We start from the raw sequence: 13,285 nt of genomic DNA, 5'->3' as shown, positions 1-13,285 counted from the left end.
GGCCTGGAGTGGGCCCGACCCGCATTGCTCACCTTGTGGTGCTGGCCATGCATGACGAAGTGCAGCATGATGAGGTAATGGCTGTCGCTGGGGGGCTTCATATGGAACAGGAAGCGGTGGATGAGGTACTCGATGAGGGTCCAGATAAGCATGCCCAGCACAAAGAGGCCTGGGAACATGGACTCTGGCACTGCCACGGAATAATCTGCAGTGGAGCCAGAGAGGTGGTCAGGGTTGACGGGTGCTGGGCAGGCCTGTGCCTGGTGGCTCTAAAGCTCTTGCCTTGTCACCCAGGCTGACTTGGACCTTTTTTGCCCTCTGCCTAGTAGCTATGGGCAGGCCACACTGAGGAGCCCTGAGGTAAAGTCGGGGAGGGGACTGGGCAGATGTGCAGTGGGCCTGGGAAGGGTTCTTTTCCAGAGTGATGGGGTTACCAGTCAGAGAACCAATGGGGAGCGGCAGGTGGCACAGCTCCGGCTGAGGCTGGGTCTCTAGCAAGAAGGGTGACTCAGTGGCATGGGGGGAGGAGAGGAGACCACTGGGAAAGAGCTGTCATGCTGGGGCAGTGGTGGTACATGCCTTTCATTCCAGCACTCATGAGGCAGAGGCCTGAGGATCTCTGTGAGCTCAAGGCCAGCCTGGTCTACAAAAGGAGTCCAGGACAGCCAAAGCTACACAGAGAAACCCTGTCTTGAAAAACAGACAAAGGAAAAACAAAACAAAACAGAACAAACGAGCCATCAGAGCCAGCAGTCAGTGATGGAGGAAGTGAATGGCTGGGGACCATGCGTGAGGGAGTGGGTGGGCAGGACAGGCGTGCAGATCTCAGTAAAGCTGTGTCAATAGACCTGAAATCACAGTGTCTGAGGAAAACCACCAGCCTCGTGGATGGGGTGGGGGCTGCACAGGCTGTACAAGCATCTTCAAGGTGGAAGTCCTCGAGATCCAGCCCTCCGATGGCTCCCTGCAGCTCTTCCCGCGCTGTCTTAGATCTCTAGGAGACTTCGGCTCTAGCCCCTTCTGCTCTGTCTAGTTTCCTCCGCTTCTGTCTCACCTCTGTGGCTTTACGCTTTGTGATGGCTGATTTTCACTGTCGACTTGACTGGATTTATCATCTCCCTGGAGACACACCTCTGTGTGTTTCTGTGAGGGTGTTTCCAGCAGCGTTTAAACTGAGCAGGGAACTGCTGTCCTGAGTGTGGGCCCACGGCTTCTCCTGGACTGGGATAAAGTGGAAGGAGCTGCACTCCCCTCCCACTGCTCCCTGACTGTGGGCATGAAGTGACCGGCTGTTTCCAGCCCCTGCCTCCAAGACTTCCTAGCTTTGGTGGACCAGCCTCAAACCAAGAGCCAAACCAATCCCTTCCTCCAAGTTGCTTTTGTCAGGCAATTTGTCACAGCTTTCTCTCTCTCTTTCTCTCTGGTTTTTCAAGACAGGGTTTCTCTGTAGCCTTGGCTGCCCTGGACTTGCTTTGTAGACCAGGCTGGCCTCGAATTCACAGAGAACCACCTACCTGCCTCTGCCTCCTGAGTGCTGGGATTAAAGCTTTACACCACCACCACTATTTGAGTTTTGTTTGTTTGCTGGTTTATTTTTGAGACGGCCTCCCCATAAGCTTATGGCTCATCGAGAAGAGCTGTTTTTCTTGGCAGACCGTGCAGCACTAAAATTACAGTTATGCACTACCATGCCAAACCTGTAATTTAAGCCTGTTTGTCTACCTATCCATTTATCTCGGTTCACTATTTTCTTTCCAGATGTTTATTTTTAAGAGTGTGTATGCGCGTGTAGATGCATCTGCTCTCCCGGAGCTGGAATGACAGAAAGGTCATGGGCTGCCTGCATGGTCGCCGGCAGCGGAAGTCCTCTGCAAGAGCAGTAGACACTTGCCAACCCTAGTGCCCATATGCAACCCCACCTCACTCTTCTCGTACTACCTCGCCACCTGCGGCTCCCAGGGCAGCATCAGACTTCCACTCCTGTGTCTATACCTGGTAAAATCATTCCCTGATTCCTCATGGCCTTTAGACAAAGAATAGTCCCCGTGTCCCTCGAGTCTTGACCTTTCAGACATGCCACCGGCACCGGGGCCAAATCAAGCTAGTGGTTCCTTAGATGCGGCGTGTCATTTTCTCCTGCATGTACAGGTTTTCTGATGCTCTCTTCCCTGGAGTCCCCTGCCTTTCCCATTCCACAACGGCCTGTGCAGATGTCTTAACCCACTTCTGGCTGGTTTGTGTGTCTTACTCTGGCCTCTGGTACCACCCTCAAGCATTAGGTACGGTAGTGTCATTTGGTACTTTGCTCCCAACTTGGAGATTTTTTTTTTTTTTTAAATGAGTAAGGTTTTCTCCACGTGTCCAGTGCTTGGCACAGCAGGCTCACAGAGACTCAGCAGGTGAGAAAACAGGCTGGAGGAGAGCCCTGCAGGTTTGGGCCTGGATGAAATTTGAACTGTGTCACCCTTTGAGCAGACCAGGCTCGGGGGGGGGGGGCAGCTTTGAGCGGTACCTCTGAAGGACCCAGGACATCTGTATACTGTAGGCAGCCCTAGGACCAATGGCCACGAGGGCTGCTGGGGAAGGGAGAGAGCCGGGGCAGAGGGGAAGCACGAGTGGCCACTAGCTTTTTGCTCAGAGTCGGGCCATACTTCATTTTGACAAATGGTTCTAGGTGAATTTCTAGGTGCTTGGGAACTACCTGGGAACGAACATGAGATGCGGCAACAATTTGGCCCCACGGGCTCCATTTCTCTCTGAAAGCTGGTATCTCCCCTGAGCATTTGTTTCAGGGCATCATTTGTCCAGCAGCTGCAATGGGACCCCACCGAGTGTCCCTCTGCCTTGCCTTGTGAGTTCCTATTTGCTCTGCCTGTGACTTGCGCCTTGCATGGCAGTCTGCAGGATGAGGAACGCATGAGGCAATGTGTCTCTCGTGCCGCTGTTGCTGGCACGGTGGCCACAGGCTTGCTGCCCTGCCACACTGGACCTTTATTACACAGGCACATTTTAGCCGTCTGCAGAGGCCTGTGTTGCTGTGGAGCCCTCAAATCACTGTCCCCGGCCAAGCATTCAGCCCTTTCCTATAGGTCAAGCCTCCACCCGCCTCCTCACCCCAGCATCACCCTGTCTGCCCATCCGGCCGGAGCTGGTACTGAGTGGCATCTCTGGAGGAATCCAGCAGAGGGACCTGGGCCAAAGCTTTAGTGCCCCCTTCCCCCTCTGGCCACCGGCCCTGGCGGCCCTGCCACTGTTGGTAATTGTTAGGGGAGTGCCGGGCAGACAGTGGGCGATTCAGCGAGCAGGCCCCTGGGCAACAAGCCCTGTGCTGTGTGCCTCAGCTATTCAGCGTGGGCCGAAAAGGCTAAGCGCGGCTAGTGGGATGTGCACGGTAACCACCGGGGCTCTGGGCTGAGTCGTGGGGGCGCTTTCCACAGCTTGCTGCCCACCGCCCTATCTTGGGTGAGGCAGATAAACTGAGGGTCCCAATGCTATGAGAGGACCTTGACTTGCTGCCCTCGGGGGGTGTGGGAAGAAGAGAAGCCTCTGTGTGAGGAAGGAAACTGCCTGGAGCCTGTTGGGAACAAACTGTGATCAGGCAAGGGGACGCACCACTGCAGGCGACACCCTAGGGTGCCCAGCAGACTCGCTGGGCAGGAGGCACACGATGTGACCGGAGGCGGAGGCAAGCACGAAGTCTGTGAGCCAAGATGGCAGAGCGGCCACTCTGAGGAACTCAGTTCTATGTGTTCTTTGGGTAACAGCCCATGTCAAACTCTCCCTGTCTCCTGGCCCCTAACTAGAAGCTGGGAGTCGGGGTGGGGCAGTTGCTCTCACATCCCAGGCCATAACGACCCTGAATCACTCATTTAACTTTTTCAGGCTCTATTATGTGTCTGTGTACGTGTGCACGTGTGTGCGTGTGCGCGTGAATGCGCACGTGTCTGCAGGTGTGTGTGTGCATGCAGAGACCAGAGGACAGTCTTGGGTGTCGTTCCTCCTCAGGAGCCACCGCCTTGTTTTGTGAGGCGGGCTCTCTCACTGGCCAGTGAATCCAGGAACCCATCTGTCCCTGTCTCCTGAGCTCCAGGAGGACAAGTGCCCACCACTAAGCCTGGCTGTGTGTAGATGCTGGGATCAAACTCAGCTTCTCATGCTCAAATCAACTTACCAACTGAGGAATCTCCAGTCCCTCCCTCAACTCTATTTTTAGAAGCCCTGGGAGATAGCATTGCATGCACGTAACCATGTACTGTGTGACGTTTTGACACGTGTATGCCTTCTGGACTGACTATGTTTCCTCAGCCCTGAGAGGGCGCAGCAATACGCCTTTCCCACGGGGCTGCTGGGAGGAGTCTCGGGAAAGTACATGGTCTGGCACACACTACATGCCAATCACACTAAGTAGAGGGGATCAGCTGTCACCGCCAGGCTCAGCTTCTGTCTGCTGTGCGGCCCTTAGCTTTGAAGTCTGTGGTGCAGGCATATCTTTCTCCCAAGTTCTCCTCCAATCTGTGACGGGAGCATGGACTCATCTGCCTTCAGCTGTGCTACCTGATACTGTCTGTCTGTCTGTCTATCTATTTATCTATCTACCTACCTACCTATCATCTATCTTCTATCTATCTATCTATCTATCTATCTATCTATCTATCTATCTATCTATCTATGATATAGCTCTGACTAGCCTTGGATATGCTGTGGTGGATGAGGCTGGCCTCTGGCTTACAGTAGGTAACCCCCTTGCTTTGTTCTTGAAGTGCTAGGATTACAGGTGTGTACCCTCATGCCTGGCCTTTATCTGGTCTCTTAGTGAAGAACTCTAGACTGCATGTTCTATGTGGCTTGAATCGAGACAGAGCCTCACTCTGCAGCCCTGGCTGCCCTGGGAGCGCTAATGTGGATAAGAACGACCCCAACTTGTAATGATCTTTCCATCTCCACCTCCTAAGGCTGAGATTATGGGGGGGGTGCTTCACCTATTCTTTGTTCTTAATCTCAGTAAGAAGCTCTCTTCCTCTGTCTTTTTATTGCTGCAACACTTGATGATATGACTTCGTTTAGCTTCTGCTCACGTGTTGCTTGTTTTTATATCCATGGGTTAGGGGTTTTTTATTTTTCCTACACTAAGTTCCATTTTGAAGTGTTTGTGATGTGGTTTTTCTATGCCCATGGAAACTCGAGACCATGAAGAACACAGTTCCCTACCTTCAAGACCCATGGGAACAAGTCAGGAAGAAGCCAGTGGTTACCTGTTGTGAATGATGAGAAGAGCCGGATGTTGTCCTGGCTGAGGGTTCGGTAGTAGGACCAGCTGAGGTACAGCACCAGGGGCACCCAGATGATGGGGACACTATACCTGCAGGAGAGCCGTCAAGGTGAGAGAGGTGTACACAAGGATGGAGGGGGAGACAACACAGTCCAGCTTCCCTGAGGCATACATTTAACTACAGAGGGGGCAGGCCATGTTAAAGCACATGTGGAGAGCCACAGTCAGAAGGCACAATGCCGTGCGGGGCAGGGGGAAAGAAGAGGGAAGCTGTGAGTCCAAATGCCCCTGTCTCGAGATGAGTCTTAAGCAAAAAAGAATTACGGGGTACCATGGCTAGTGGCTCTGGGCAGCTATCTAGACACTGACCTCTTGTGGCAGGAGGACTAATTGCAGGAAAATGGTTTCCATGGGCATTAAAGTCTTCTAACCCTACGTAGGAGTCAGGAAAAGAGCAGGCGCAGGCACATGGTAGGATGTTTCCCAGACAGCAGTTAAAACTCTGTGCAGGGGTTGCTTATGGCCACAGTCTGTTCCACCCTCCCTGATAACCTACTTCAGAACACCCCTTATTTTAAGGAGGGACCCAAATGTTTCCTGCTTCTGTGTGTTGCTGATATTAACAGAAGAGAGGGGTAGCCCATCTTGACCCCGAATAGGCCTCACCAGACAGTCTTGGAGAGAGACTCGATGAGGTCTGAGTGGAAGAGGCGAATGGGCCTGGCCACCGGTTGGTGAACCCACTCATCATACTTGTCTCCCAAGTGGCCCACCTGCCACAGGAGGGGCTGCTGCCAGTCCACCAGGTCCTGCAAGAGAAAAGTCGGGCCCTTGAGATTCACACCTCTGGAATTCATTCCCACATCTCTTGGTTATAGCATCCTGTCCTCTAGCACCATCTCGGCTTGTGGGTCGGTGTGGTGCTACCCACACAGTGGTTTGGGGGAGGGAAATCTAGATCTAGGCACACAGCCCCATCTCGCCCAGGATGTGGAATCCCGATCAGGCCCGTGACCTAAGCTTGCTTGAGCAGAAAGCCCTCAGATACCTGTTCCTCCCACTGGAGTTGCTGTCAGAGCCCAACCAATGACTCAGACAGCATCAAGTCTGGCCAAACCAGGAGCGAGATAGATTGAAACCCAATGATGATATATGTCTAAGAGCCCATGCTGGACTACACACACACACACACACACACACACACACACACACACACACAATGTATTCTGCACCACTGGGGGCCACAACATAAATGAAGAAGGCCCTTTTTTTTTTTCCACTGCAGATTTTCTTCTTGATGTTGGCCTGGAAAAAATGACTCATGTATTCACTCAATCATTTGCTAAACATTTGACTTTTGTGAGTGTGCACATGGGTGTGCTAGGTTCTAGAAAGAACCAACAGGTATGTAGGAGATCACCCTTGTTTCACACAGCTTGGTGCTTAGCACAGGGACTCTGGGGTCAGTCCTGGGTTCAGATTCTGGCTCCACCACTCACTGTGTGACTTCGGGAAAACCACACGAACGTTCTGAAACCCAGTTCCCTCAGCTATAAAGCAGAATAACAATGACAGCGGAAGCTATTTAGCAGGACAAAGCCTACCATGCAAGAGCGTTTAGTGCTGATCCAAGGATGCCACAATTCTGAGGCAATAGGACTGGCACCAATGCCCAGATTTAGGGTAAGCGTGCAAGACTTTGAATATGACCTGGGGTTTGCTCATCAACACAGAAGATTTTGCTGGGGCAGGGGCGGGGAGGGCATGGGTACAGATGTGGAGCTGAGAACAACTGTGGTCCATGTTACAGAGAAGTTCCCCGACACTGCTCTGTGGATTGCAGAAAGAAATCTGCTGAGGGCTTAGTAGGACAAATCTTTAATTGTGAAAAATAAATAGGGTTCAGGACTTGGTGTTTCATCTACCTGACCAGCTGTTACCCAGACACACATTGTACAAACCTCAGCAGCACTCACAGGCTCACCCCCAGAGAAAACATCAGAGATACTGTTTATTTTAATGCCTCTTTCTTTATCTCTCTCTCTCTCTCTCTGTGAGAAAGAGGAATCATGGAGGTCAGAAAAAGGCACTGGCTCCCCCAAACTGGTGATACAGGTGGCTCTGAACTGTCCATTGTAAGTGCAGGGAATCAAACATGAGTCCTGAGCTATCTCTTCAACCCCCAGAAACCCTATTTGTATTTGCAACACACACACACACACACATTACACAGATTTAAGTTGTATCTGAATATGTTCTGACTCACAGAGTGCAAGAGTACAATATGTAAATTATACACAGGTTAATATGGACATATAGCGAAAAATGTATCCAAAGTTTTAGTCACAGGAATACAGAGCCAAAGAGTTCGTGAGAGGCTTTACCTGTAGGCTACAAGGAGTACGTGAAGATGTCTGATGACTTAGTGCACTGAATAAGATTAATCTGGATTCCATACAGTCAAGATAATGAACTTAAAGTCAGGGGACCATAGGATCCTGGCCTTGCAGCTCGTCTGCTGTGAGAGCCTGAGCAAGCACCTGCACCTCCCAGAGCTGTTCAGTTTCTTGTATGTAAAGCTAGTAGCCCAGTAGCCCGTGATCTGAGCGGGCATCTCCAGTACAAGAGAGCAGTCTGCAACCAAGGGAGGTGGCCGCTGCGGGGGGAAGGGAGGCAGTGCCAGCGAGGGAAGGAGAACAAGCCTGGGAGAAAGACATGCAGTGGTGCTGGGAACCGGCCTGCTCGTCCTTCACTGGCCTCCTTGCTGAAGCGGGCTCAGCCCCAGCAGGTCTCCCAGGAACTACTGTTGTCATCTTCTGGAACAGGCAGGTAAAGCCACCAGTCACTCTTGTGTTTGTGACCATGGAAAGGTCCAGACTGCACGTGGTTGCTGCTCCCTTCCCGACCGTCTCCTTAAGCTCATGCCTTGGTCCAGTGTACAGACAACCTCATGGCTTCCATGTCCCATCCCGGGTCTCTGAGTATGCACACATGCACACTTTATACCAGGAAAAAGAACGGGAGGAACTTTCTAGCAGACATGTTCACACCTTGTCTTGAAGTGGCCTGCAGAGCCTCACCTTAGAAGGGCCTGTCTGGGGAAGGTCATGTGGGAGAGAGCTTGAAGCTTTGCCTCACCCTCAGCACTCACTGAGCACATGCTATATGTATGTCAACTGAGACTGTAAGAAGTCTACATGGCTTAACGCGTTCACTCATTTCTCAACATTCCCGGCTGAACAGGTGCGACAATCACATCTGTCATTTGCAGATGTGGTGCTGATCCATTAAGGCTGCCCTGTTAGATCTTCTTGTTCAACTGCCCATTCAATATGGGGGACCGTGAGCTGAGCCCTGTGGTATTCCTTGCTTTCAGGTTCTTAGGTGCTAACAATTATGGAGAAAGCCCTTTGCCCTCTGAGTCATCTCATGTTCCAAGTTTATGTTCATGCTGTCTTGCTGTTTTATATCTCCTCTGTCCTTTCTTTCTTGTCTTCTTGTGTCTTATTTTTAAGAAATTTTAAACACTTTATCTCTTTATGTTGTATGCATGTCTATGTGTGTGAGTGGTGCGTCCTACACTGGATGTGTGGAGGTCAGCAGACAGCTTCTGAGGTTCGGCTCCCTCCTTCCGCCGTGTGGATTCCCAGGGATTGAATTTGGATTGCCAGGTTAGATTGTTGGCAGGGGCCTTTACCTGATAAGCCGTCTTACCCTTCCTGTGTTGACTGTCTTAGAACACTCACACCTCCGTTGGCTTTTAGTGGTGGCTCTGGGTTTTTCCTTCTAGTTGTTGCTCTAAGGGCAAGACCTTAATCTTTTATTTCATGACTATTTGTCTCAGATGGGACCCCTGGACCTTCTGTGTTCCACATGACACCCATATGCCTAAGTTTCATTTGCACATTTAATTTTGCCTTAGATAGTTTATGAAAACACCCATTTAGGGTCAGTGAGACGGCTCAGTGACCCTAATTAAGGCACTCATGACCCGAGTTTAATTCCTGGCAGAAGGAGATAACTGACTCCCCCGAGTTGTCTCTTGACCTTCACACAAGTGCTGTGGCACACATATGTACCCCAATAAATACATGCAATTAAAAGAAAACCGCTTATAGTTATTACTCAGAGGTGTGGCCGGGGGGGGGGGGGGCTCTTCTCTCTACCTAGCAAAGGTTTGAGCAATCTTTTTGTCTTTTGAGAAAGTGTTTCTCTGTGTGGTGGCCTGCCCCTTGATGACCTGTTTCCCATTTGACCTGCACACATGATTTCAGCCACTGCCTAGGCAGACCAGCAGGCCCTGACCTTCTACACGTCAGGTTGGTGTCTACAGTCAGCGCCAAGGCTGCCTGTGATCTGCCACCCCCTTTTTTACCCCCCCACTGCTGAAGTACTTTTCCTGGGTACCCAGGGACGGTTACTTGACTCTCGGGGCTGCAGGCCCTGCCTCTGCCCCTGCGAACATCCCTCTCCTCATCAAGGGCCAACACCAATAATTTTACAATAGGGTCTTTGTCCTGCTGTTCCAGGAGCAGAGTGAGAGCTCCATACAGAACAGAGCGCAGGCCCGCTGGCGTTCTCCCTGTCTGGGGTGAGCACACTGAGGCCCAGTGGGCTAGTGCCAAGGGGGAATTGGCTGGTTGACTCCAGGGTGGGAATTAACCTCCTTATCTCCCCCCATAAGTTGTTTGTGTTGGTGTTTTGTTTTTTTTTTTAAATCACATTTCATTTATTCGTGTGCGTGCATGTGTGTGTACAGCCCTCGTGAGAGTGTGGCACAGTGCCCTAGCAGGAGTCAAAGACAGTCTCCAGGGGTTGGTTTTCTCCATACATCATATTGGTCCTGGAGATTGAACTTAGGTTGTTGGGTTTGGCAGCAAATGCCTTTATTGGCTGAGCCAGTTCACAGACTCCTGGTGGTGCGTTCTGAAACAGGGTCTTGTTATGCATGTAGCTCTGCACAACCTGGTTTTGCTATGTCGACTAGACTGCCCTCAAACTTGAGACGGTTTTCCTGCCTCTGCCTCTCACACAATGGAATTACAGGCATGTGCTACTGTACCTGGCTCCTTCCCCTTGTTTGTAGCACCCTCAAAACAGTTTCCCAAGAGCTAGGCCCTTTACCTGCTGCTAGGCCCTTCACCTGTTGCTAGAACCATCACCTGCTGCTAGGCCCTTTACCTGGTGCTAGGATCACCACCTGGCGCTAGGCCCTGTTTTAGTTGCTACGTGCATACTGTCTTTCCCCCAGCTTTCTTCTAGTCCTGCTTACTGAAGGACAGCATCTTCACTAGGTGAGAACAGGGAAGAGACAAGGCTGGCTGACTGCCTAGATGGGACCTGATGAGGTAGAAAGAAGCTCATTCATCTTTACCCGTACACACTTCCTTGGCTTCCTGCCCTCCCATGCAAGTGGCTTTCTTCCTCTGAGCTGGCTCCTGGTCTAGTCTGCCCATTCTGTGCTGCCTAAAGCTCAGAGAATAGGGGGAAGTCACTGTAAAGGTCTAAGATCACTGTAAGAGATTGATGGGGGAAGGGAAAGGAAAACGGGACACAGATCATGACCCCAGCTCCCAGGCATCTGGGGACGTCTTTGGCTGCCCTCACTTTGAACCTGTGGGGCCTGATTGGCAGAACAGGCAGGTCTGGTGCTCAGTGCAGGGCTGTGTGGATGCAGGTGAGGATCTGCTCAGAAACTGCTCTGGAATGGGCAGATTGCTGGGCTCAGGGCCTTCTTTCATGGTTCATAGACCTGAGCAATGGGCTGGGCCTGGGATACAGGTACAAGTCAGTGAGTGCCTAGGCCAAGCATCGTGTGTACCCCATGCCCTTCCCCCAGCTCTGCCCCTCCCCCGCCAGGAAGGGGGAGGCTGCTCCTGGCTATGCCAGGAATGCAGCTGGCAGCAGCATGCAGCAGGAGGAAAGGGCAGCCTGCTGCTCAGAGAGTGGGCAGAGGGCCTGCTGCCAGAGTGAGGAGGGGCTGCCTCTGCTCTCCTCCTTGTCCCCTTGTCTCCTTCCACCTGGACAGCACAGGGACCAGGTGGCACAGGACCCTCCTCTGGGGCTGCCTCAACTTAACAGCAAATGCTCAGGACCTGCTTCTCCCCAGGAGAGCAAGAGCAGAAGGCGGCAGCTGCTGGGTGCCAGAGGCTCCTCCCACTGCCATGAGCTCAAGCAATTGATTAAAGAAATGTCCGCAGAACCCCAGAGCATCTGCTCCAGGACAGCTTTCTGAGCCAGGGAGGCAAAGGAAGCAACGGGCCAGGGGACAGAGACTCCCAGGGACAAAAAGTCTTTAGGAGTCCTGACGACTTTTTTCTATGCCCCAGTGATACGCCATCCTGGGGTCTGGTCCCATACTCATTATCCTTCATAAGCCTTAATCTACAGATCAGGGCCTGTGATAACTTCATATTACAGGTGAGAACAGCGAAGGTTGCTTGCCTGGCCACAGATGCTAGGGCTGAACCTGACCCTGAGCAAGGAGCTCAGAGCCTGAGTTCTGAGCACCTGGAGACTCAGACCACCAATCAGTGAGAGAGGTGGAGGTTCTGCAGCACTCCCTAGTGTCAGCGTGGAGCTGGCTGGTTGTGTTCCTGCCAGGATTGGTGCGGACCTCTCCTGATCAGATAAGAGGTGAGATAAACTCAAGACCACTGAGGTAGCTCTGGACCACCTGACTTCTCCTCTGGTACTCTGTGTCTCTCCACTCAGGGCACATGGAGTCTGGGGAGGTGGCAGGGTACCCACAGGGGAGCCAAACTAGAGCTCATATTTGAGTTTTATCATGCCCTGGGGGTGGGTCTGCCATGATCCCCTTGTTTTGACCCAAGTCCCTGTGGACTTACATTAGAACCTCCAAAGGATAAAGTCTGGCCAACAGCAACCCTGAGCAGCTCTATAGACCCCTGGAACTCCTGATGCTAAAGGTTGTGTGTGGGTAGGGACTCCAAGAAACTAACCTCTACATCTTTCTGTGTGTGTATAGATGCCCATGTGTGCCTGTGTGTGCGTGTGTGTGCGTGTGTGTGAGTACAAATGCACCTATGTGCATATGTGTCTTCACACTATTTATTTCTTTATTTACATATTTGTCTTGAGACAGTATCTCACTGAACTCAGAGCTTCACTGACTGGCTAGCCCAGCCGGTCCACAAGCCCCAAGGACTGGCCTGTCTACCTCTCTCCAGTGCTGAGATCACAGATTCATATGTGTATGTGCTGGGAATCGAACTCAGGTTTTCACGCTTGTCTGTCGAGCACTTTAATGACTTACCCATCTCCCCAGCTGCACCAATGCATTTTGACTGGTGACACACCTGGCTGGATGGTTTTCTACCTGTCTCTTGAGGGAAAAGCATAGCTTACATCCACTGACAGTCTTGCCAAGGGGAAGGAAGCTGATTATGCTGGAATCTGGCTTAACTTGAGGCAGGACAAGCAAGAAGATGTGGCCACTTTGGCGAAGCCTCCAGAACCTGATTGGTTTTGTCTTTCCTTTCTGTCATAGGACTCAGGAAGGCTCACTTTGGGCCAGATGAGAGCTGGAAGGATGAAAGGTATTGGAGAAAGGGGCGCATTAGGTATGGCCAGCCAGGCAACTAACCTGTGGCTTAACCTGCTGTGTAGTTTGCTAACCTGTGCTAATCTGTGGTTACCATGCCATCGAGGCTGCTAATCTGCTGGCCAACTGACGTTAGCAGGAGACTTCAGTGCTACTTCAAATGTTACATGCTTTGGCTCCTGACATTTGTTTTTGTTTCATTGGTTGATTGGTTTTATTTGTCTTTTGATTTTTCAAGACAGGGTTTCTCTGTGTAGCCCTAGATGTCCTAGAACTCACTTTGTAGACCAGGCTGGCCTTGAACAGAGATCTGCCTGCCTCTGCCTCCTATGGGCTGGGATTAAAGGTGTGCACCAGTCTTGGCCAGCTCCTGACACTGTTAACAGGAGCAAGTTAGATTCATGAAAAAAAAAATGCTTGGCTCAAGTATGAACTCAATAGCAAAATTGTTG

General features: G+C 51.5%; 1 protein-coding gene across 1 annotated transcript; it reads right to left on the bottom strand.

The window, feature by feature from the left end:
- Window positions 1-32: 32 nt before the first annotated feature.
- On the bottom strand, window positions 33-6,078 carry LOC129678638 (fatty acid 2-hydroxylase-like; the record flags this gene model as incomplete). Its single annotated transcript, XM_055609509.1, has 3 exons — window positions 33-205; window positions 5,253-5,359; window positions 5,936-6,078. Coding segments are annotated over 3 exons (423 nt in total), but the record flags the coding sequence as incomplete, so codon positions are not given.
- Window positions 6,079-13,285: the final 7,207 nt, after the last annotated feature.

The sequence above is a fragment of the Psammomys obesus genome, unplaced genomic scaffold, assembly GCF_907164565.1.
Source record: "Psammomys obesus unplaced genomic scaffold, mPsaObe1.curated_primary_1811, whole genome shotgun sequence".
In the NCBI taxonomy this organism is placed as follows: domain Eukaryota; kingdom Metazoa; phylum Chordata; class Mammalia; order Rodentia; family Muridae; genus Psammomys; species Psammomys obesus.
This window is presented reverse-complemented; position numbering and strand designations above follow the sequence as displayed.